We start from the raw sequence: 26,568 nt of genomic DNA, 5'->3' as shown, positions 1-26,568 counted from the left end.
GATTTTACTTCCATAACAAAGTTCCCACTTCACCTTTCAGCCAAATTCAGCCTGTTCTAAGCTCACCCCATAGATCACCAGATGGGGGTCAAGTAACTTGAATTATTAGAAAGACGTCTATCGCTCCTCCTAAAATGACTTGAACTAGCAGAGGTGTGGGCTGCCCAGACTTCCTCAGCAGAAGGTGCTTTGGAATGAGAAGTGCTGCTCCCCTAAGAAGGCAGCCCCGCCCTGCTGGAGCCCGGGTGCAGCTCATTTATCCTCTTCATGGAATCTACCCGAATTACCTTATTTGTGTTCATTTATTTGTCTTTGTTCCCTAACAGAATGCAGGCACCAATAGAACTGTGTGTCCACCGTTATTTCTCTCTCTAGAGCTTAGATGGTGCCTAGTTACACAGTTAAACGCCTAGTACTTGTTGAGTGACTGAGGAAACAAATAGCACAACATATTCTGGAGCCAACACTCCAACCTGTGATCTCAAATTCTAAATATTGTTCTATTCACAAAATCCTCCCTCGTCACCACTTGCCTCCATCTTCAACCTCTACATATCAACTCAACTCAGTTTACCACTGACCAAGCCCCACTGGGAAGGAAGGCGCTCTGAGACATGCACTGGCCCTCAAGAAGCACATCATCCAGCAGGGCAGCACCCAGGGGCCAATCCTCAGCTTCCCTAGAACGATCAGCCACAGCACAAACTTCCTTCGCACCCCTTCCCCATTATTCTCCTCCCAATCCCTACTTCTGACTCGGGACGTCTCACCCTCGCAACCCCAACTGGATCCTTACACCCTAGAGACCTACTGTCTTCTCCCCGCCCCCTTTTCTCCAAACGCCCTCATACCCGAGGCCCCCCTCCGTCAGCATCCTCACAGAAGACCCACACGACATCCTCTCCTCTCAAGCCCTCCAATGACAGGGCCAGCAGCCTCGTTCTGGGCGCATTCCTTCCTGTCTGACCACATCACCTACCACCTCTAGACACTTTCCTCGTCGTAACATCAACCAGCCAAGCCAGCCTCCCCCCTGCCTCAGTGATCGGAAACCGCACTAAAACGCCCTTTCTCTACCCTACTTTCTGATAGCACTCTCAGGAACATGAAAAATCTTGCCCAGAGCCCCTCTGATATTGTGTTTGCAACCACAATTCCTGGTGCCCTCCCTTTATCCCAACCTAGCCATCCACTTATGGCTGGAACTCTGTGAAAACATCTAAGATATAAAACTAGAAACTTTCTTTTACTTACTGCTGCACAGTCACTATGAATCCCACACAATCTCTTCTTCTTTTTTTTTTTTTTTTTTTTTTTTGCGGTACGCGGGCCTCTCACTGCTGTGGCCTCTCCCATTGCGGAGCACAGGCTCCGGTCGCGCAGGCTCAGCGTCCACGGCTCACGGGCCCAGCCGCTCCGCGGCATGTGGGATCCTCCTGGACCGGGGCACAAACCCGCGTCCCCTGCATCGGCAGGCGGACTCTCAACCACTGCGCCACCAGGGAAGCCCCAATCTCTTCTTCTTGACTGTGATCTCTAGCCTCTCAGCTCCTCTGCCATCTCCGTCCTGTTTCCCCAAGTTCCAGATGCGGCCTGGACTATCGGTTATTTCGGCAGTGCAATCAACACTGGTAGACATGCCTCAGCATCCCGGCCTTGGACCAATCTTTCAATTAAGTTATGTAAAGGACAACCCCAGTCCTATCATTGCCCACATTAAAAGATATGTACCTATTCCTCATTTCCTATTAAGTTAAACATAATGTTTAACAAATTAAACAAATCCTTCTCCTGCCTTTTGAGCTATTCCTTTTCTGACTTCGTGCCAAGTGGCTTCATCACTTTGTCCATCCTTCTGCCCCTCAACGTAAAGATTCCCTACGAGTCTCTCCTCCCACCGCTGCACTGTTACCCCGGCAACCTCATCAGATCCTTGCCCTGCCACTGACTAGTTCTGTGGTCCTCAGTGAGCTAATTAACCTCTTCAAGTCCAGTTTCCTCAACTGTGAACCCTCTCTGCAAACGAGAAAGCTCTCCTATCTTTAGACCTTCCTGTCTAACTGCTACACCCACCTGTATCTTCTACCATCATCTCCAATTCAACATAAGCTCTCCTCTCCTCCCCTAAAGCAAGTACTCCTGATTTCACAGTTTTATTAATAGTACCAACAGCCTCCTCCCTTGTACCAAAACACAAAATCTGAATGGCATCTCTCCACTTTTTCCCTGTTTCCCACCTCCAATCAGCCAGGCTTCTCCAGAGAGGCCATGCAGTGTAGTAGGTTAAGAGCAGGGCTCTGGAACCACGAGGCCGGGCTGGAAAGCAGGCTCTACCAATCGCTCTGTGACCTCGGGAAAGTTCTCCCTCCCGTCTGTGACCCAGCTTCTTCTTCTGTAGAATGTCAATAAATGAGTCAACTCACGTCAAGTGCTCAGCACAGCACCTTGGCACATAACAAGGGTCTTACTGTAACTCCACAGGCCTCTTGATTTTAATCCCTCCTCTCGATTCTCACAGCCTCTACCTCAGCTCTTCTCAACCTTGCCTGTACGTAGAACCCCAGCACCCTGGCTATAACCCAGGTAAATTAACTCAGAGTCTCTGGGGTGGGACCCAAGCCTCCATTGTGTGTGTGTTAGTTAACGTTTCTCGTGTGGTTCCAGTGTACAACCAAGGTTGAGAACCACTGCTATGAACTCGGGGCTCTCCACATCTCTCACTAGAACCAGAGTCCTTATCCCATCCTGTGGTTCTCAGAGCCTGGAACATGGACGCCCGAGTCCCACCTCAGAGATTCTGATTCAGAGTGCAGTCTGGGCACTAGGACGTTTTAAAGTTCTCCAGGTGATTCTAAGGTGTAGCCGAGTTTCAGAACCGTGACCCCCTTCTCCACCCACTTCCATCCATCATCCTGTCACTGCCAGACTAATCTTCGATGACGGTCCCAGTCCTATCATTCCCCACATTCAAACATATGTAATTAGTCCTTATTTCCTGTTAAATTAAAGATAAACTCGTCTTCCCATAAAGAGTGGTTGGCTTTAAATAAGCTGTCTTAAACACTCTTCCACCCATAGCTTCCTTCAAACTGGGTACTGGGCTACTAAACAGCTACCCACATTCTTTCATGCCTTTGTTCTTCCCTTAACCTCTATCAGCTCTGCCGGTTAAAATCCTATCCATCCTTCAAGGTTCCTCTCAAATAACACCTCCTCCTCAGCGCCCTTCCCGATCTCCCTGTTGGAGAACACAAAGCAACAGGCTCACCCCTGTGTCTCCCGTGGACCCCAGCACACTGCCAGGCGTAGAAGAGGCACTCGAAGCGGGTCTGCAATTGTGCGGCTTCTATCTGCTCTCTAGGCGGCCTGTGGCAACAGCATCCAACTCAAGCACTCATTCACACCCACAGGCAAAATCAGTCAAGGGTGCCACACTGCCAGGCAATTATCAAGGTTATGGTGGCTCCTGCAGAGATCTTAGCAGCTAAAGAACAGATGACGTTTATTTGTCTAAAGTCACCAAGAAGTTCCTTTAGAATACAATATTGTCTTTAAATTGTTTCTAAAAATCTAAGCTAAATACAAAACCTACCACTTGAACAACAGAAGAATGAGCAACAATGGGAATGGAAGATTCAACCAGAGGAAGAATGACGACAGTGAACAGTGGATAAAGGGGTCTCACAACACCCAGCAGAGCCTCACACAGTGTGGGTATGAAAATTCAGTGGAATTCAATTCGATGTAAGGCGAAAAAGAAGCCCCTCCTCTCTCTTATTCCCTGTATAATATTATCTAAGGCACATCTAAAGTTGGTTGCCCAGAAACTGACAGTGACATTTGGTTTTGCACTCTAAGAATCCCTTTTGTCCAGATATTCATCTGAAGGAGAGGGCCTCTCCTGCACATGCATATCCTCCTAACAGTGGAATTCTCCACGCCCTAAAATTATTTCAAAGCAGCAGAGGACAATATGGTGTGATGCTTACTGACTCTAAATGTGTGGGCAACTGAAGGATCCCTCTGAAAGTTTGCCTAAAAGCAAGATAATCTAAACGGATCCTTGGAATGTTTGCAAGATAATCTAAATGGATCCTTGGAATGTTTGACAGGGGTTTTAAAGAAAGGGGGTGGGGAGGGGACAGGAGGAGGGAGGAAGGAAAAATGTGAGGTGATTATAAAGTCAGAGAGTTCTAATGAGGAAAACAAACTACCAAGGTCAGACCCTTCTGGGGTGAAAAACTTGGGAAGTTGACAAAGAAGTTGGGCTATCCCAAAGGACAATCTGAAAATAATTTTCTAACTTTAGTTATTGCTAAAAGATTGGAGAATGTCATTTCTGTGGACTTGACTGAGAGGGAAGATTCCAAGTATTCAGGGTCCATCCCACTCTTTAAGCTCCTTCAGGAGCTTGGAACAGCTTTGTCTGATGGAAACATGAGTCCCAAGCTGTGTTCTGCTGGGGACACAGGAATGGGAACCACAGACACCCGGAGCCCAGTGTTTTCCACAAGCAAAGCTATTTTAGATTTAGATTAATGTTACCTGGGTTTTGGGTCCAGGTCAACTAGTTCCCTTACTAAGATCTCGTTCAATTCCTTTTCTAACACTTTCCTTTCAAAAATGGATCACCAAGCCTGTTTCGTACTGTTACCCTAAAAAAACCCTAGATGGAAAAGAAAATGACTAATTTAGGCTGACAGTGCCTGTTTGGAAAAGCAGCTTATTAGCAAATGTGACACCTCCACAGACTTCAACAACAGAGGCTCCCAGAGAAGATTCAGGGCTGTTAAGAGGAGGAAAGAGATTGAAGTAACATAAAGCAGAGCCCCTGATGATGGGTCATCCTTTCCTCCCACTCTGCCATAGTACATAATACTCGTTAACGTGCATCTCTGTAGTCTAGAAGATTCTGTTTTATTACTGCTGACGGGAAAGATGAGGCAAAAAATAAACTTGTAATCAAAACTTACAAACTGACTGCAAGAGAAAACCAACAGCCCTTAGCACTAAAAGGACTCGTGAGTGTGCAGGTGTCCATGTTTTCAAATTTCTTAACCAGAGGTGATTCCATTAGCTTTAGGCAAAACATCTGCCAATGTTTTACCTGGGAAGTAAAAGGGTGGGGGGCAGCAGGCCAAGATGCATCAGGTCCAGATTCGACACACACCTGTCAGGTATCGCAAAGCTCATCCTTTCCCCCTCCTCCTCCTTTTCTTATTCCTCAGACAAGAAAACTAAGACCCAAGGAGGGGACCCAGTTTCCAGAGAGCAGAGCGGAGCGTAACACCCTGACCTTGCCTTCCCCCAGAGTCCCGGGTCTGCACTTCAGTCGTGCCTTCGGTGCCCTCGGAGAACGCGGGGCAACGGCAACAAAGCAACAGTGACTCCACCGTGTCCCGGGCATTCTCCTACTTCCAGAATAGAGGCCTTCCTGGTGCTGTCAGGGGTCGTGATTTCTGATCATTTAATAAAATGATCCAGAATGACACAGTATACACTTAAAAAAAATAAAATAAAACAGGCTCTAGACACATTAGATTCTTTAGCCCTCAGGCCACGTGATGTAATTTCAGTCAGTCTGCTCAATTCTCTTACTGTGTGATTCCTTTTTACTTGTAGCTTTCCCTGCCTCCTCCTTTTTAGTTCTTTGGTATGTTTATTTGATAGTTCTTCTGTTTCGTCCTGCTCGGATTAACTACATGGAATCTAGCCCTTTGCAAGGGAAGAAAACACTCCAAAAGTGACCAAATAGTGGGAGCACACTAGAGGTTTAGAGGAAACCTGACAGGAAAAGTATATTACGCACATCTCACAGTCACAAAAGAGACTGCCCAAGACAACCGGCCAACCATAAGAAAGAGATGAGCAAACAGGTCATTCTCTTTTGAAAGAGTGATGGGTTTCAAGGGAAGGTGGGTTGGTCAGAGTAGGCAGTCTCACACTGGGCCATCTGCTGAGGCTCCTTCCTTCTCACCCTCACGGCGGAACACTGCAACCATACGCATCATTAAGTATCAAGTGATGCTGGCAAGGAATGGGCCTTTTATAACTGGAGTCTAGAAAAGAAAACCACAGACAACTGGAAGGGGTTGGTTGCTCCTTCCAAGGGAAGCTACCAAGAAGAAAAGAACAGGGAAATGTCCAGTTAATTCTGCCGGAGTTAGGGCGTGCACTGGCCCCGTGCGGGTTGAAGCAGAAGCTCTCCTTGATTGTATCAGTGCCGGGGCTCAGCCACATGGGCCAACTCCACTGAAGTGATCTGAGGATCTAGGGGGTTGAGAGTAGAGGTGGGGCAGGGAGAACAGCCTCTGCTAGGTTTCCCTTCTATTCAACCCAGTCAAACAGTATTTTCTGATGATCAGCTTTGCCCCAGGCCCTGGGCTATGCTCTGGGGATACAAGACCCCAGCACTTAGCTAACACACTAGGTATGTCACTTAGAGATCTTGTTTTAATCTGTCTTCCTCACTAGAATGTCAGCTCCACGAGGATAAGGATTTCTGTTTGTTCTGCTCACTGCTGTATCACCAGCACATAAAATGGTGCCTGGCAGAGTGCTGGTGCTACACAGACGTTTATGAAATAAATGAATGCCTTTCAACCAGTAACCTAAAATCAGAACTAAGTATCCTGGTAAACAACATGAAGGGGTCATCCCATCTTCACGCTCACTTGCCATCTGCCAAGCCCCAACACCAAACTCAACAAATGCAAAGCTGGAGACACAGACCTGGGCCTGAACACTAAGTGGTGAGCAAACTGCAGAGACTGTCTTTCTCCTTTGTGACCACCAAACATATTCTGCTTCCTAGCACCTCAGTACTATGCTGTATAGGCGTGGAAAATGCACTGGAATTTACCCATATAAACATACTTTGGAAAAATGTCCTAAAGCAAGTGCTGAAACATAGTATCACTTAGCAGCATGCAGCGTATTAGGAGAAGAAGAATGAAACGCTACCAGGAAATATAAAAAAACAGGCTGGCACTCTAGTGAACCAAGCAATTAGGGGGCTACCGAGGCCATTACTACTTCTACCTAAGAGAGACTCTAGATTTAAGACATAAGCGTGCCAGGAGAGAGGAGAGAGCGATAAATGAGTTACCTCCTCTCAATGTAGGGTTCCCTTTTTTTTTTTTAACCTCCTGTTTCCTTCCCCCAACCCCGAATTCTAGTTACCAGGCTAATACGGTATGTTTCACCTGTGAAAATATAAGGCTCCAATGTCTCTATCCTCAGAGCATTCCATGCATGCACATTAAAATTGACTCTAGTTCTGTTGCTAAGGAACCACAGAAGGAAAGGGTTTTCCAACCTCTTCATTTACAAAATGCCCATTTTGTCTATGGGAGAACAAATGCAATCTCTCAAGTCCCCTTGTGCCCTGTTCTCATTTTTAAAATGAACAGAGAAAGATGATGGAGAGTGGCTGAAAGTGTATGCCATCTCCATTTCTTTTACATGTCCCTGAAAAGGAGATGGAAATCACGGCTTCAGTAACCCGCCAGTCTAGGATTTACTAAGCTTCCAAGCTGAAGCTTCTCCCGGCACTCCCCCGCTTCGAGCAAAAATGAAAACTGTCCCATAAAAATTACTCTTTGACTTTAAAAGATTATCCTGAGCGGTGAGAAATAATTTAGGCTACGCTTATATTCAACGTGAGGTTACTTCCCAGGTCTCTGTTCCCTCTGCATCACCCCAAGGCCTGAACACATACACTTGCACGAACATACAAACAGATACACACACACACACACACACACACACGGAACCCAAAAGCGTGGCACAATTTATTGTTAGCTTTCTTTAAAAACAGAAGCAAAAAACTAAAATTAGGGCTTGGGATAAGGAACTTAAAAACGTATTGGTTAAAGAAAATGAAAAAACAATGACCTTGTCTAAAAAGAAAAACAGACATACTAACTTTGAGCATAGTATAAAGAGGAAGCCTAGAAAGCAATAAAGCCAAATATGTGAAAGGCAAGGCCACGGCTGAATTTGTAGATTGAACCCAGAGGCAACTTCTACTGATAAGAAACGCTGAAATAAATTTTTGAAATATCACTCCCCTTCTAATGCTTGGCCTATTTCATTTACTAAAGGATTCTAAAGTACATTTCTCTTTACAGCTTGTTACACAGTAGAATCTTTCTGCAAACTAAGGGACAAAATTGACTGCCTTATGCCAACTTTTCTGCACATATAACTGATTTTTTAAAATAAATTTATTTATTTATTTTTGGCGGCATTGTTGCTGCCTGTGGGCTTTCTCTAGTTGTGGTGAGCGGGGGCTACTCTTCGCTGTGGTGAGCGGGCTCCAGGCGCACGGGCTCAGCAAGGGCTTAGTTGCTCTGGGGCATGTGGGATCTTCCTGGACCAGGGCTCGAACCCGTGTCCCCTGCATTAGGAGGCGGATTCCTTTTTTATAAATTTATTTATTTGTTTGTTTTTATTTTTGGCTGTATTTGGTCTTCGTTGCTGCGCGCGGGTTTTCTCAAGTTGCGCGAGCAGGGGCTTCTCTTCATTGTGGTGCGCGGGCTTCTCATTGCGGTGGCTTCTCTTGTTGCGGAGCACAGGCTCTAGGCACGTGGGCTTCAGTAGTTGTGGCACGTGGGCTCAGTAGCTGTGGCTCGCGGGCTCCTGAGCACAGGCTCAGTAGTTGTGGCGCACAGGCTTAGGTGCTCTGCGGCATGTGGGATCTTCCCAGACCAGGGCTCGAACCCATGTCCCCTGCATCGGCAGGTAGATTCTTAACCGCTGCGCCACCAGGGAAGCCCCTTGATTTTTAATTTGATGTCTGATTTCTAAAAGGGCTTGACAATAAACTCCACTCTATCCACACTATCGACTTCTTTAAACAAGAGTTTGATTCAAAGACTGATGGGGTCAACTACAGAAAAAATAGTTCCGTTTCATTAATACCTGAAACATTAGGCAAACTTCACCTGAATCTACATTTTTCTTTCTTTTTTTTTTTTTTTTGCGGTATGCGGGCCTCTCACTGTTGTGGCCTCTCCCGTTGCGGAGCACAGGCTCCAGACGCGCAGGCTCAGTGGCCATGGCTCACGGGCCCAGCCGCTCCGCGGCATGTGGGACCTTCCCGGACCAGGGCACGAACCTGTGTCCCCTGCATTGGCAGGCGGACTCTCAACCACTGCGCCACCAGGGAAGCCCAACATTTTTCTTCTTTAATATTAAGGGACTGATTTTTACCATGGACCATAATAAGAATACATAACATGAGTGAGTAAAATAGATACATTACGTGTAAGAAATATGTCAACATTTATAATTTTTCTTATTTTTTCTACTCTCATATCTAAGAATTAAGCTGTTCATAAGAAACAGTAACCAATTTAGTTTAAAATTAGAGGAAGCGTAATCTGTAGAGAGAAAAAGCTTTGATCCAATTTAAAAATTACTAAGTACCTATTATGCGCTGCACTAAATACAACATGTCTATATTTTGGGTTCTAAGCAAACTGTAAAGATTTTCAGATTAAGATGACTTTAGAAAGCGAAAACTTTAATATTATGATTCAATTTATGTAAGTTTACAATTACATAAAATGACGTATGTACGTGAAACAGTGCTTTGAAAAGAGTACGAAACCAGGAGACTGTGAGATGGTGGTGAGGTTTCAACTCCCCTTTAATGTTTTTATAATAATGTTCTAACCAGAGGGAACATTCACATAAAATTTACAAAAGAAGAAGAAAATGAATGGATTCATACTAAATGACCTCCTGTCATCAACTTTTTTTTTTTTTTGCAGTACACGGGCCTCTCACTGTTGTGGCCTCTCCCACTGCGGAGCACAGGCTCCGGACGCGCAGGCTCAGCGGCCATGGCTCACGGGCCCAGTCACTCCGCGGTATGTGGGATCTTCCCGGACCGGGGCACGAACCCACGTCCCCTGCATCGGCAGGCGGACTCTCAACCACTGCGCCACCAGGGAAGCCCCATCAACATTTTTTGAATGACTTTATAAAATGTTCAACACCTCTGGAAAGTGGACAATTCCCAAAATAAATATAGTACAATTAAGCCTTCCTCTATATTGAATATATAACATTTAAAACTAAACACCAAGATTATGGACATCTTAAAGCTCATGTGCAGATCGTTAACTGCAGGCTGTGGGAAGTTCTCTCCCCCTTGTCACTGTCCCCCTCTCTCTGCTTTCACCTCCACTACCTCCTGCTGCTATGGGACCTTCACTCTGGGTTTCCTGTGAATGCTATTTTCTACAGCTGCTACACAAACAGTAAATAAAATTCATTGTATATTTGCCCCACTAAGCAGCTCTGTCTTCTGGCACATCCAGATGTCTGGCTTGAAAAGAGTGAACAATGAAAACAATGTTTTCTCGAGCAAACATTCCAAAAAGGGCATAACAAAGGCGTCTGAAGATGCTGCCGGGGAAAGACACCATGGAAATAGCTGTGTGTATTCTGTGTAATTCCTTGACCAGCCACACGGGTTCATTGGATTACAGATATTCAGAAAATTAGTTTGCCGTGTCATGTCAATTTTGAAAGAAGGATTTTCATTTATATTTATGATAAACTGAGCTTTAAATTGAAGGATGGTTCAGATGTTTTAAAATTTACGAATTTGCAAATCCATGTACATGGCCAATTAAGGTTTATCGCCACCACAGATTAACTATCTTTGGATAAAAATTTCAGAGGCTATTTGTATCTAGGCTGTTCACCTCAATGTATTATGTCAAGATTGGTATGAAATAGTTAAAAAGAAGCATATTTCAAGATAAAAGTTAGTTACCCAAGATGAAATGGAAACACTCTGTAGGGACATACTAAGCAACAAAACCTCTCCCGTATGTAACACCTGGAATTTTGCGGAAAGCTAATTCAACACGAAAATAATTTCCAAAACACGGCCAAGTGGATGGGAAGCAAAGGGTGAAATGCACAGCTCAGTGAAGCACCCAATCTTACAACCTTGCAAGTCAGGCCAAACTCCACAAGGAAAATGCAGGCCCTGAATTTTAAAAAGAATTCAATTAGCATCCCCAGTATTTCCATAATCAACAGCTGAATGCTAATTAAGAGCACAGCATCAAGCAGCAATGGAATCCCAGTGCAATAAGCAACAACACAACAGCGCAAATGCTACCTTCAGCTTGCATGCATAAATAAACAGAATTAATAACTATCCAAGCATGGAAGGGTGACTTAATGTGTTTCGATTAGGCGCAGTTCAGCCTGGGGCCTTTGTGTTATATTTAAATGTGCTCATCATGTTTAATTAAAAACCTAATAATCTAGGGTTTGGGGTTTGTTTGTTTTTTTTTTAAAGTTCTGATCTGTACTTTCCTTCTCTTTCTCTTCTCAAGTTCTACTGATCTGGATGGCTTCCTGAAAAGGAACAATATTTTTAGCATAATGTAAGTGAAACTGGTTAAGCACCTGTGTCACTCTCCAGTGCAGCGAGCAGCAAGCCACTGGCTTTGGCTCCATCTTTGCCCATACCGTGGTGTTCAATAAGCTTCATGAATTAAAGCAAAAATGCTTCTCTGATCTGACCTGGTTTATTTAGCCCGAAACGCCGTCACGAGCTAGCTACCAAGGTGTTTCTCACAGTCTCTCCTCTAAAACAGAGTTCATTTGTCACTATCTGGCAGAGAATTTGATGGAAATTGGCACAAATCTGGCTTCAGTTCAACAGAATTTAAAGTATCTCAGCCCCAAGGCAACTTCAATAAGAAATACCATATCTGTAAACACACACAAAGTGTCCAAGGAATTACTGAGAGAAAAGTGTGAAATGAAAGGCCTCCTATTGTATAATTCTGAGGCCTAAGATGTCGAGGATTAATGATTATCTGAAAGACCTGGGAAGAAGAGGTCGGGTGATATTATTAATCATAATTTGGGAACTTTTTCCAAAAGTAAGGCTTTTAAGGTTAGCACTGGATGCATATAAAAGTTTTTCTCCTTGATGCTGATGCGTCATTATTAACAATTACAAGTTTTAAAATGCTGGCTTGAGGACAGTGTCACTTATAGCGAAGAATCTTTAAAAACAATCATCTTGAATAAAGAGTTGTCAGTATTCCTCAAGCGCCTCAAAAGGCAGACACATCATTCTCACTGTTAGAAAGTCCTCACTCTTAATATGTCTACAGACTAGAAGGACAATCAACTGAGAAATAAGGACCGTGAGGAACAAAACTGGTGACAGCGGCACAAAGGCCACACGAGACGGCAAAGGATGAGCCACCAGTAAAGGATGCAGACAGGAGACGCGGTTCAGCAGAGGGAGCGCTCGCCACGGGCCGGGCCGGAGAACACGCTAGGCCTCAAAGGCGGTTAGGGTCCGGGTCTGGGTGGGCAAGGGAGGAGTCTGTTCCCAGAGCAGAGGACCCAGGAGGTGCCCAGGATGTCCTCTCCCAGCACAGCCAGGGGTTCCCACCGGTAGGTGCTCATTGCACCAACCCTCTCACACAGAGAGTCTGATTCACGTCAGTGCAAAGGAAAGCAAGTTCATCGACTGGCATCAGGTCAGATGTTGGGTAGTTGGGTCAGATTCATATACTGGAGGCGATGAAGTTTAAAATTAACTAGAATGTCCAAGTATATAGAACATTGAGAGGGAAAAAAAAAGAGGCAGGCTCACGTATTTATTTGAGTTGGGGCCCATTTATTTTGCTTATTCTTGTGATTCCTGGGGTGAGAAAATGTGGGAAAATCAGCAGCAGGGACCACACGCACAGAGCAGGTATTTACTCACAGCCAAAACCAGGCTAAGGTTAAGAGTCGTGTTGGTTTATGTGCCCTGCTGCCACATAAAATGATGGTGGCGCAGTGGCTGAGAGTCCGCCTGCCGATGCAGGGGACACGGGTTCGTGCCCCGGTCCGGGAAGGTCCCACATGCCGCGGAGCGGCTGGGCCCGTGAGCCATGGCCGCTGAGCCTCCGCATCCGGAGCCTGTGCTCCGCAACGAGAGAGGCCACAGCAGTGAGAGGCCCGCGTATGGCAAAAAAAAAAAAAAAAGATTCAAAGAAGTGATGTGGACACATTCATCTGGAGCTCCCCTCAGCCTATCAATTATTCAATCACTCTCTCTCATTCACTTTTGAGGTTTCAGAAAGTGAAGCTTAACTTCCTATGAATAAGGCAACTGTTTGATCCTTAGGCTCTGCAAGGGCTGGATGACTGCCAAAACATTTCTCAAAACTTACACTAAAACAAGAAGCAAACACGATAAAAATAAGCCCAGACTGACAAGGATTTATGCAGTTAAATACCATTATCCGGGACTCTGAGTGGGCAGCGCTCTGGAGTCGTGGTTCATTTTTCAGAATTAAGCTGGGCTTTTCCCCATGTGTCAGATCCCGCCCTGCTTCATCCTACTGTCTGTGAAAAGTCCCAAAGAGGCAGCCGTGGGGACATGGCCCACACTGTGCCCGATATAAGCAAGGGCTGCCGGAAAAGGAAGCCAGATTTCTTTCAAGCAGGAAGAGCTTTCTTTTAAGCTGGAATCTGAAAATTCCAGAGGGAATGAAAGGTCAAGGGAGGAATGAATGGAGGGAGAGAATCATGGCTAGTGAGGAGCTGGAGAGGCAACAGTGAAAGGGGAGGGATGACGGGGGCGGAAGAAAAGGAGAGACCAAAAGGAACCGCAGACCAAGTGAAGGAGCGTGAGTCTGAAGCAGCCACCACAGCTCATCAGTGCTGACCACGACCTAGGATGGGTCACACGGGCCACATTCGTCCCATCCCCTTATGTCTGTCCTCCACAAAGGCTTTTTGTAGAATTTAAATTTTTTATCCATCAAATCTCTTATCTCCTTCTCACATAAACAGATCTACAGTGGAAAACAACATCCATATGACTTTTTTAAAAAGTTGAAGTAGAGTTGATTTACAATGTTGTGTTAATTTCTGCTATACAGCAAAATGATTTGGTCATACATATATAAATATTTTTTTCATATTCTTTTTCATTATGATTTATTACAGGATACTGAACATAGTTCCCTGTGCTACACAGCAGGGCCTTGTTGTTTATCTATTTTATATATAGTAATTTATATCTATTAATCCCCAAATCCTAATTAATCCCTCCCCCACCCCCTTTCCCCTTTGGTAACCATAAGTTTGTTTTCTATGTCTGTTTCTGTTCTGTAAATAAGTTCATTTGTGTCATATTTTAGATTCCACATATAAGCAATATCATATGGTATTTGTCTTTCTCTTTCTGACTTACTTCACTTAGAATGATAATCACTAGGCCCATCCACGTTCCTGCAAATGGCATTATTTCATTCTTTTTTTTATAGCTGAGTAATATTTCATGTTACACACACACACACACACACACACACACACACACACACCCCACATCTTCTTTATCCATTCATCTGTCAACGGGCATTTAGGTTGCTTCCATGTCTTGGCTGTCATAAACAGTGCTGCTATGAACACTGGGGTGCACGTATCTTTTCAAATTAGAGTTTTCTCTAGATACATGCCCAGGAGTGGGACTGCTGGATCATGTGGCAACTCTATTTTTAGTTTTTTAATATATGACTTTTCAAAACAACTGAGTTTAACATTTTCACTTCGGCCACTATCTGGATAACGGATATTTGAGGTGTTTCCATCTCTCTACTAATCGTGTAAAGTTTTAACATTTAAATTTCAAAACAGCAACAGCCGCTTCTCACGCTGAGACGGGTGCAAAGGGGCAAAGGGGCCGCTGAAAAGGCGCTCTGCTACTGAGCCTTCGAGGGCCACCTCAGCCCCCCTGCCGCCTCCCAGTCCTCTCCCCATTCCATCCCTCTCAACCCCCAGCCTCAGCATCCTTAGCCATTCCATGAACCCGCCCCCTTGGCTCTCCACTCAGCAGACACCCGGGATCTCAGCGCTTCTCACCACCACTGCTGCTGTGCTGCTCCATCCCCAGTCTCGGGCCGGGACTCTCACAACAGCCCCCAAAGCCCACGCTTGGCTCAGCAGCCAGAGGGCCCATCTGCTCAGAAGCTGCTCAGGCTGCTCGTGCAGAGCAAACAGCAAGGCCCTGAACACAGGTCCACAGGCCACCCTGACCGGCCCCCCACCTCTCCTACCGCTCTCCCCTCAGACACATTCCTGCCTATTTCTCGAACATGCCATTCCAGGCGTGCTTTCACCTTAGGGCCCCCGACCTCCAAAAGGCTCGCCTCCTCCCTTCTCTAAGGTCTCTGCTCCAACGGTGCTAAATGGTGCTCACCAGGCGTTTCCCGAGCCTCCTTAGGAAAGACAGCCCCCTACCCAGTTCAGCCTCATCCTCGCTGCCCTACTGTTTTCCCCAGCCCATGTCTCACCCCTTGACATACACTGATTTACAGACGGTCTCCCCTCGTGAGGTGGGGCCTTGTGTTCCCCTTGATGGCTCCTAACACAGCACCTGGCACATAATAAGCCTTTGACAGATACTGCTGAAAAATGAAAGAGCAGGATCAGGAAAGCCATACAGTTTCTAAACAGTCTTCCTCAGCGTAGTTTTAAATACAGGCAAGGAATTTACAATCAATCGATATGTGTATCAGTGCCAGCGCTCATCTTAATCTCGTTCAACCTAAATGGCAAATGTCAAGCGGTGACATTCCTATTGAAGGCTCTATTTGCAAAAGCACCAGAAATCTCTCAGTCTTTCACAGCAATTCCTTTCCAAAGTTACAAGATGGGGGATGTAGCTTCATGAGAACTCTTTCTGCTGGGATAAAATCCATGGGTTTGAAAAATCTGTATTTGTGGATACATTTCTATCTCCCCACCTTCTTTAATGGGCCACACTAACAGAATGAATATGAAAGATCCACTGTATTTATCGAATCGAGTCCCCGCTTCCTGCTCTTGACTACTGTCCTTCAGCAGGTTAGGGACCCTGCCAGCCTACACAATAAAAACGGGGTAGCAGCCCTACTCTAGGTCGGGTACCAACTGGTTTTAAAATGATTGTGTCTTAATACCGGGAGGTATCAAAAGCTAGCTTGCACCCAAAACAAACCAACCAACCCAAATTAATTTTTTTAAAGAGCAACTATTAACTTTTTTCCCTCTTTCCATGACACCTGGGAAAATCTTTCCCATTATCTACAGAACCAGTGCTTACTAAAATCAAGTCTTTCCATACAGTTATGAGGCTTCAAGGCTCCCTCCCTTGACTGACAGATGCCATGGACAGCCTGCATCCACGACTGGACCTTGGGAGAACAGCGAGAGGCAAGCCCCCGACGCCCCGGACCCGAGGCAGACCCCGCCCCTTGCCCCCCACCCACGGCCCCGCCAAGACCCGAGGCAAAGCATCCCTCACCCACCACCCCCGCAAGCTCACCACTTCGTCCTCGGTCCAGCTCTTCTCAATCAGCTTGGGCACAGGCTTCTTTACCAGGCGCTGCAGGGCTTTGCCAGCATCATAACCGCTTTCATGGAGCTAAAACAATAACAACAACTTTAGTTTGCTAACTGCACCAAATAACAGAACTGAGAGCAAATCAATAAAGGCGGGGACCCTGCATTTACTCTAACAGAAGAGTCATGAGACGAGCATACAAGACTCAGAGCCATTTTAGCCAGCATGATAATTCATTCTTATCCAACCACCCGCCCCCCCCCCAAATTCAGCTGTTCTGCGAAAGGGAAACAGGTAAGGCAGAGAACATTCTGGCAGTAATAGAAACAGGATTAAGAGTAACAATGACATTTATTGAACATCTGGCCTGGGCTATTGCTAAGTACATTCCATTAACTCATTACCATTCTTAATCCTATGAGGAAGGTCTTCTCTCAATCTTACAGGGTAGGAACTATCGTCACCCATTTTACGTATGAGGAGACTGAGGCATGGAAAGGTCAAGTAAAGGTGCTCAACATACTAGCCAGTAGGTGGTGGGGCAAGACTCAAACCCAGCCAGCGTGACCTCTACTCTTGTCCCATTTTCCCCAAAGAGACCTAAAGACAAGCTAGATCATGTTCATTAGCATTTCTTGTCTTTCAACTGTAGTAATTTCACTAAGAAAAATTTCAAGTACCTAATTATGTAACAGTATACTAACTTCTCAGTACATATACATGAAGACGCTGGTTTATCTACATGGTCCTTTTAGGAACAAACTTCTCTCCGGTCAAAGCTATTGAACTTTTTTTTCACTCTATATCCTTTTCAACCCTGGGCAGTGCCTGGCACCCCTGAACCCTCTCTATCTTGCAAAGATATGCCTGCCTTGGCTCCTGTGAGCCTCTCCACTTCTGGTTCCTAAGTCTCAACCAGCAGACAATGAAGAGAAATAGCAGGTAGAAAAATCCACTTGCTCAGTCGACCTCCCCAAACTATGGCTGTCCCTCCAAATTTCTCACTGTAAATCTGCCGTTCCTTTACATATCTATTTCTCTGACACAAGCATCTGTTTTGGCTAAGACCTGTATCTCCAGTACCTAACACAGTCTGTAGCATAAGGTGATACACAGAAATACTTCTTAAGTTAATAAAGGCCTTCAACTATTGTCCTTAGGTAGTCTCAACCCAAATCTAAATCTCAGTGTCTTCAAATTCATTAAGCCTGATGTTGGCGGAGTACCTATTATGTTCCAGGCCACACAGCAGACCCTTGGGGATATACAGCAGTGAACAAAAATGCCCTCATGCAATGGACATTCTGATCTTTTCACCAGTGCTTCAATCCCTTATTTGAACAATTCACCAGCTTTTGCTTAATCCCCAGTACAAATACAGTACAAACCTTATTAACTGGTAAGTCACAGTTTTTATTTCCAGAAACTCACAAACTAGGGGGGGATGTGCTGTGGGGATACAACACATACAAAATAAAAAGTTCTAGCAGGTTATAGCAATTACTATCACCTAGGTGTAGGCCAGGAGCTACAGACTCAACTGAAGGAGAGAGCCCTGTGTTCCCCTCCTTAACAGAAGACTTTCAAGGAGAACCTACAGATTGCCCTCCTGGCAACTGCTGTAGCCCCAGGGCTGGGCATATAGTAAGCCTGTGATAAATATTTGTTTGTTTGTATGGATGGATGGATGAATAAACAAATAAATAAAAGTTTGAGACATACACATCAAGTCTCTCTTCTAATCATTTAACTGCTATTGGAAGGGATTATCACAAATACCCATTTTCATTGCTCGTTCAGCAAAACAATAAGTTACTAAAAATTAAAATTTCCCGAGTTAGTCTCCCACTTTACAGGACCCCAGTTTAAGTCCAGACTATCCAAGGAAGTACAGGCTACAAGTTAATTATTAAGTCAACTACCTTAAAACGAAACACCTGTAACAATGATCAATGCTGAATCCTGCTTTTGGGGGTGGTAGAGTGTGGGTGTGGGCGAGTGTTATTTGTGTGGGGTGTATGTAATGCATATGAATGCTAGATACTAACATATTTTTATGACATTCATCATTAGACTACTTTAAAAATAAAATAGTACATATATTATACTAAATAAACAAAATACTATACTAGAATGTGCAAATGTTTGAAAACCGTCCAGTTTGGCCTCCTTACAGAAGTATATAAAATAAAAATAAAGTCAGCATTTCATACTTCGCGTGATACCCAGAACAAGCAGGTATTTGCCAAGTTCTGTAATATAATGAGGATCTGTAATGAGAGCTTAACAGCATGGGTCAGAACTGAATAAAAGGAAAAATTATACGGCTATTTAATTTTTTAAAAAAGCACACGTTAGTGACACTTTGAAATCAATTCAAGTTGATCAAATCATAAATTCTTAATAAAAAGCTCATGGCAAATTAACGACATTTTATAAGAGGTCATTATAGTAAATGGGGTAATTATAAGGAGAGCGATGAAAAACTATGGACTTTGGAGCCAGATCATCTGGATTTGAATTCTAGCTCTACTACTTACTAGGTGTGTGACCTTGGACAAATTACTTATCCTCTTTGGTCCTCAATTTTGTCATCTTTTAAAATGAGTATAATAATAACATCTACCTCTTAGGGCTATTGTGAGGACAACATTAGAAAATACATGTAAAATTGCTTAGAACGGTACCTGGCACATAGTATGCTAAATGAGTGTTAGCTATTTATTTTTAAAAGGAAAGAGAAAAAAAATGAAGGAAGCAGTCTCTACTCAATTTTCATTAATTTTCTAGATTAGAGAGTAGCCTTTTCAGAGACAGAAAAAAAAACTGTGAAACTATAAACAAAACCACTTATGTTTCACATAATTACTCACGTTAATAATTAATGAAATTTGATTAAAACTCTGGTACAGGACACAGAAAAAAAATGTAAATCTTATATGGCTGATAACAGGAAATTACTCACAAGAACATAAGGCTCATTCCAAAAGTGAACAAGTGAATGAAGTTAAGTCATTAATCCCTATGACATTCCTGCCTTTTGGTGAACCAAGGAGAGCTTTAAATGAGCTGGAAGAAATGTTTTGAGTGACTTGCTGAACTTGTGGTCGTTTGGTTTACTGGAGAGGGCTAGCTCCTGCTTGCACGATGCCCCCAGTCAAATTTCTAGTGAGGTGCTTAGTAGAGAAAGACGTTTCCCCAAAACATATCCCAGCATTCACACTTCCTTTACAAACCTTTATTTCAGATCATACTTTCCCCTGAAAAAGCTGTTGCGATGTATGGGGCAACCTAAATAACGGGTAATTCCCTCCTCTCATTTGATCCACTGTCAGCCTGTCCTCTTAAAATATTCCTCTTCCTGACCTTTCCGTGCTCCGAACTCCATAAATACCCAGAGTGCCTACCTCTCTCACCCCTATACAAAAACACAGTTGAAAAGTAAAAGGTGTGGGATTATTTGCCAACAGTGACAAATACTGACTGAACAAACGAAGTTAGGGTGTCACTGTGCTGTTATCGATAATTCATAAACGCCAGTACAAAGTTCTGCTCTGGCACACCCCCTTCCCAGGAAACCCAAAGGAACCTTTCTAAACAGTTGCCTTCTTAATGGTACAAACACTTACTCCCACTTTCCAGGAATCTTGTCTGAGAAATTCTGAGAGCTTTACATCTTTAAAGAAATACTTCAACTATATTTACTGAAGATATATTTCTAACATATTAATAGTTGTTACAGCCCATATTGCTTCTTTTGTTGATTATCATTCGAGCAGTTTGGGAAAACTCCTGGGAGTTCAGGATATCCTTCATTCCTTCCACAAATATTTATTGAGAGCTAAACTGTGCCAGACACTACTCGGGGTGCTAGGGATGAACAGAGCTGGGAGTAACACAAGTGACGTACCTCAGAAATGCTGGCCTGAGAATCAGTTTAAAGTACTGTTCTAGTGTGACACATCTATCTAAATGTCGCATCCAAACTCTAGGGTCCTAACGGGTTGAGCTGTTGGGTTCCACCTCCTTCCTTAACATATCATATCATGCACAAGAAAGCACTTCTTAAAAAGGGTTTGTTTTCTAGATGATTATGAAGATTTTCTTTCTTCAGACTGGGGCCAAAATAATGTTTGAGCTAGAGCTTAACTGATTGTTTCAACTGTATTCCTCACGTAAATTAGAGTTGGTAAGTTTACCAAAATACTGGCTATCTCAAATCTCTAAAAATTGTCACTGAAAATATTCCCCTCTAATACCATGTCAAGCTCTGAAGAATTGGGATGATCTCAACCAGTGAAAAACATGTGCGTTTCAAATTTTAAACACCTCATTACAATCACACAGATACATCAATATAGGAAATTCAGTGCAGGCTTCCCAGTATTGCTACGGTAAAAGGTTCTTCATTGTGAATAAGGTTTTCTACCATTACCCTAGAGAAGATTTTTCAAAGGAATTGCAATGGAGACCCTCAAATGTCTTACAGCTTCACTTTGTAGTCTTAGAAGAGCAATTAAAACAAGATAAGTAAACCTTTCTGTCCATTTTGCAGCCAAGCCCGGCTGGGAAAATCTGGGATTAAATGCAATTTTAATGTATAGAGGAATGAGCCATTTTGGAGCTACTGGGTAAAGATCACTGCAAAAAGCAGGGACCAAGATATAGCATCTTTACTCAATCAGCTTCCAATCTTCACAAGCTACTGGTAAGAGAACTTAGATCTTACACTATCACCACTTAAAGCAGGAAGTCATTCCGCAGAAGCCACCGTTTTCAAATTCATCATCACAGGGCCTGTGTGTGCATGTACATGCGTGCGTGCACGTGTGTGTGTTTAATCCGATGATCAGGGAAGCATGCACTTGTAAATCTGCCGCTTCCACATCACCGAACTGCAAGTCTGCACTTATGCACAAGTAAAAGCCATCTTCCCCTAAACCACGGGTCAGTATCTGGGGGATCTGATAACAAAATGGCGATTTTTCACCAATCCACTAGCCCTTTAAAAGTGACTCCATTGTGGAACTACCCCGGCTTTGCTGTCTTCCAGCAGCCCGGCATCTGGTTCCCCACACTTACTCCACAGGATCCTCAGGTTGCGCTCTTCCCTTCGATTTTGGTTTGTTCATTGTGAAGGAGTCCAGGGTGGCTCATCCCCCTTAGGTGTCCACCCTCCTCAGCCACGTCTTCTGGTGCCCTGAGACCCAGTGGGACGTCCCAGCCCTGGAGACAGGCAGCTCCCACCACATTCTCTGCCTTCCTTCCATTCATTCCACAAAGAGTTCCTGAGCAACTCCGAATGCTACACACGGTTCCGCCTAAGATGGCCCAAGTATACCAGCAGGGTGGACCTGGCTGGGGGGGTCCGAGGGGGATGGTTCTGAAAACAATGGCAGCTTCTGTGTAACAAACTCCTAGTTTGGTTCTGCTCGACAAAGGAACTGCAACACTGAATCACACAGAGCCAAGGACACCAGCGCCCTCTGTAACTGGACACAGCTGGCTGTTGCAAAAAAATCTCAATGACCCAAAGATTCCAGGTGCTCAGCAGCCCGCTCTGCACGAACCGCTCCACAGTCAAGGCCTTCTGGAGCCTCGAGAACACAGCTCAGAGCCTGCGCCGGGGGACAGACTCCTATTAAGCAGCTTCGTCACAAACCAGCCGAGTTGCGGTTTTCGTCTGTCAAATGGGCCTGACAACACCAGCCCTCAGCTGTGTCAAAGGACCATGAAAAGCCAGAAATGAGACACTGTGACAAGATACCCCGAAATGCCAAACAACCATAGACTGTCCAGCGGTATCATCACGGGGAGTAATGTTTTAGGGACACGGCTCTTACCCGAGACTCTTCAAACACCCGGACGTTCAAGGTGCCCACCGTGCTGGGGACTATGTAGCCTCAAGTGTCCTGTGACAGCCCCTGACCTCTCTGTGATTAGCAGGAAGAAAGGGTCAGGCCACAAGAAGAAAAACACATTTCTGCAAAATTGCCCAAGTTAAACCTGCTACTCTCACTCAGCCTGACAAATCATCCCCTGCTTATTACTTTCTGTAATTTAATATATATAAGTGCTTTATTGGCAAGCTTCTCGAAAGAATAAATAATACTTAATGACTGCCTACAGTTTAATTAACTCATGATTGAACTTCTCATGGACTGCTATAAACATTAAATTATATCCTTCCTCAAAGCTGCCATGGATGGAATTCTTGTTTCAAGCTTTAACTCTCCTGCCTAAACAATTCTGAAATTTCAGCAAATCTGTATATTGGACAGGGAGGTGAGAGAATCAACCTTAATGCCTGGTTATAAAGTGTGTTATTTTACAGAGCAAGGACGAGGTCTTAATTTAAATAAGATTGAAAATGTGCACATGTCCGAACACCTCATTTATATTACAGCAATCATTAAACGTCGCTGGATCTGGGGCAGTCTTATTAGCATAAACTCCACGTATTACCACAACGTTTCAAGTTTCTACTCAGGCTTTTCATCTGAGCTGCCATTTTCTGTCTGCGTGATGTTGCAAATAAATTTTCCTCTTGGCACGGCTCAGCTGTCAGGCACCTCTGTTCTATAATGAACCCATGAATTACATCTCCTGCTCTGTCATCCCTGGTCTCCCACATCAAAATATTGTTCTTCAATTGTAATTTATAACTTAATTTAAATGTCCCTTTTACTGTGACCTTTTTAGATCAAATGGCATTGCATCTGGCAGCTTCTGCTACACTAAAGTATCCTTTTGCAATTACAGCCCTTACAATAACTGGAGAAAAAGCCTACCTGAGTTAGATTGCATTCATGCTAAATATTAAATAATTGCAGTCCATTAAAGATAATATTAGACTTCAAAGTCTTTTGCTCTGCAAAATACATTATTTACAATAAACTGCCAAAATAACTTAGGGGAAAAAAAGTGGAATTTGGAAAAGTTCTTAAAATCCTTCATGTAGTTTTAATTATTTCAATTATTTCTCACTAACATGAGAGAAATCTTGCTGAAATCTAAGATACAACTTAAAAAGTTTTTTATCATAATCTGTAATTCACAAATGCCTATATATTTTCAATCATTCCTCCATCACCAATGACCTAGTACCAAGCTCAAAATATGATACATGTATACATTTAAAAACCAGAGTTAAGACTAAAAGCACAATGTTTATTTTTGTTTGGCTACTGTCACTCCAAATAATGCTATTTAAGCACTGGAGAGGATAAATTTCTCTAAATACTCCTATGGGCATACATTTTAGAGATCATGGTTAAGACAGAATTTAACCGCTGAGAGTAAGGGCTGAGGGAAAGATTCAGTTAATTTTCAGAAGGAAATACATTGTCGTTGGACCAACCCTCCCCCTCCAACACTCTCTGAATAAGTACAATGTTCCAGGAATTATGCCAGACCCTGGGGTCACAAAGGAGAAGGGAGGAGGGAACCAACATTTCTTGAGTATTGCATGTACTAGGAACTTACTAGGTCATTATGATTTCATCATCCCTCACACCACTCTTTAGTGGCAAGAGTACTAAAAATGAGGAAACAAAACTGAGAGGTTCAGTGTCTTGCTCGGGGCCACTTCTCTAGAAAGCAGCATAGCGAGGATTCTAACATAAGCCCAATTTCTAGGAAGTCTGAGACTCAGCCCCTGCCCCAAACATCTACACTGGAGCAGCTTAGAACCGGCGATCTGGTGGGAGCAATGGGCTCGGGGGCTCCTCCAGCCACAGGGAGACAGCAAGCTCAAGGTCTTTTCTTAACCTGGGGCGGGGTGGGTAGGCAGGAGGAGGAAACGAGCAACTCAGAGAAGAGGAAACACACACACATAAGCAAAATAATGAAATAAATGTATGATAAAAACACAAAAGTGTCAGTGACTGCGGTGATATCCGCTCTGCTGAAAAACCAAGATGACTCCACAGAGCAGACGTGAAAAATCAACAGAGTAATATGATTAACCGTGCCTACACTTAAGGAAGGGCAACAACCAAACTAAAAACACCACTCCAGGAGCAAGTAAAAGTAGGCAGTGCTATGTCTAGATAACACTGCACTTTTAACCGAGTTTCCCATGGCTGATACAGCACTGTATCACTTCTCATTCACAGTTAATTCTCGCACAATACTGTAACCAGAAATTAACAAGTCACCATCTCCTGGCTACAGTGTTTTTGAAGGTATTTTAAACACACAGAACAGGAGCCTCAACCACAAGGTGATTAGAAAGTAAACACCAAATGCTGGCACTTCAGCTGAGGGCAGTATGTTTTTAAAATACAGAACAAACCAAACTCAACGTCTTGGCCATTTCTGACCATCTGCCTACTGTCTTTACGAACACAAACACCTGGAAAGGAGAAGCTGAAGAGTTCCTGGGCCAAAGACACAAGTTTGGGAGTTTCGCAGAGGTGAAATCTCAACAGGACAGGGTTCCTGGCTTTGATTCAAACACTTGTTCTGCCACCAGCCGTGTGACAGAAAACAAGTTAAATATTTTTCTAAATCTCAGTATTCTTGGCTGCAAAAAGGAAGAATACAGAACCTATTTTGAAGGACTGTTTAGGATGAAATAAGGTACGTGGTAATCACTGAGCATGACTCCTGGAGAAGGAAATATTCCATTAAGGAGAGCCGACTAAAAAGGAGTGGGGGTTTCCCTGGTGGTGCAGTGGTTGAGAGTCTGCCTACCGATGCAGGGGACACGGGTTTGTGCCCCAGTCCGGGAAGATCCCACATGCCGCGGAGCGGCTGGGCCCGTGAGCCATGGCCGCCGAGCCTGCGCGTCCGGAGCCTGTGCTCCGCGACGGGAGAGGCCACAGCAGTGAGAGGCCCGCGTACTGCAAAAAATAAATAAATAAAATAAAATAAAGTAAACAGGGATGGGACGGGATGACCGTCACGGGAAATAGCACTGGTGGTAAGGAAAGTGAATCAGCTTTAGAGCGCCACAGGAATGAACTTTACTCTACAGTACTTACAACACAGGATGACAGACAGGATTCAGGAGGGAAATAACAGAGAACCTGGTGACTGTTGAGAATCTCAGGAGCAAGTTACCAGGCTGCACTGGAGGAGCAGCAGCCTGGGCAAAGGACCTGGAGGCCCCTGCTCTGTGTAGCACTGTGGCCCCTGGATTCTTCATCTGTAACGGAGGGGCTGAAGAAGGTCTTTTTTGGAACTTCCCAGTTTTTAACATTCTTTCTATTTATAGACGTTTCTTAAAGGTGAAATTCTAAATAGTCTTAAAAAACAAATAAATGGAAAGAATATTATACATTCCTTTAGAAAAATAAACAAACAATATAGCCACTGAACAATATAGCCAAACTGCCCAGGCCAAACACTGGCTAGCTGCTACGGAGGCTTCACTTACACCTTCGGGATTAAGGTTAGTGTTAATTTTCAGGCCTCTGTGAAAGCCGCAATAGTTTATGCCACAGGTCTTTAAATGACATTCTGCACAGTTAATCATCTACACAGTTAACATGTATATAACCTCGCTTCTCAGAAACAAAATCTTTCCTCCTGCTTTTTGTGTGTGAGTCCAGGCACCGTACATAAAGAACCCTAGGCTGCCGTGGGTCTAAGCTGCCAGCCCAGTGTATCAAAAGGGAGGTTGACTCCTTAGGACTCAGCAGACAAATCCACTGATGACAAGATTCAGCTCAATGATACAGAATGAGTGTAACTCTGGCCACAACGAGAAAACTACTGGCAGATTCAGGAATCATAATTATTTGTCAGTTTAGAAAGACTTGTTTCAGCTCACTAGTAGAAACTGTTCAGGGCCACAGTGGAAATTAAAACTTTTTTTCACTTACTTCTAGAATCTTCACAGCCTTGAAAACAGAAAAACAATAAGTAAGGCTCTAACCTAGAGGGTGACAGAAAAAACACTGTTCTATCCCTCTCACGTAGGTATTAGCGAACCCATTCATAAATGCTAAACTGAACTAGAAAGTACATGTGAAAGGTCAGCTATGGGTCAATTTTAACCAGATTCCTACAAACAGTTCATTTTTTCTTAAAATAAATAAACAAAAACAACCTCAAGATCAGTTGCATCAGTATTAAGGGAAAAACATTTACAGAAAGTGCTTTAATACCTACTCAGTAGAATTTAGGTGCAGAAATGACTGCTTCCAATCCATGGGGCTCAATAACCTTAACCTTGGTGATTTCTGAAG

The 26,568-nt window shown here is 44.0% G+C and overlaps 1 protein-coding gene across 8 annotated transcripts in view; it reads right to left on the bottom strand.

Moving 5' to 3' along the window:
• The window catches only part of RERE (arginine-glutamic acid dipeptide repeats), a 427,727-nt gene that overhangs the window by 80,535 nt on the left and 320,624 nt on the right, over window positions 1-26,568 (bottom strand). For all 8 annotated transcript variants that reach the window (XM_089901851.1, XM_089901849.1, XM_089901848.1 and 5 more), the window contains one exon: window positions 16,355-16,453. In XM_089901851.1, coding sequence (XP_089757977.1) covers window positions 16,355-16,453 — 99 coding nt within the window. The remainder of the gene's footprint in view (window positions 1-16,354; window positions 16,454-26,568) is intronic.

This window comes from Delphinapterus leucas, chromosome 1 (assembly GCF_059928025.1).
Source record: "Delphinapterus leucas isolate spDelLeu-1000000601 "Yukka" chromosome 1, BTC_Dleu_Yukka2, whole genome shotgun sequence".
In the NCBI taxonomy this organism is placed as follows: Eukaryota; Metazoa; Chordata; class Mammalia; order Artiodactyla; family Monodontidae; genus Delphinapterus; species Delphinapterus leucas.
The sequence above is the reverse complement of the archived record's forward strand: the minus strand, read 5'-3'. Positions and strand labels throughout refer to the sequence as shown.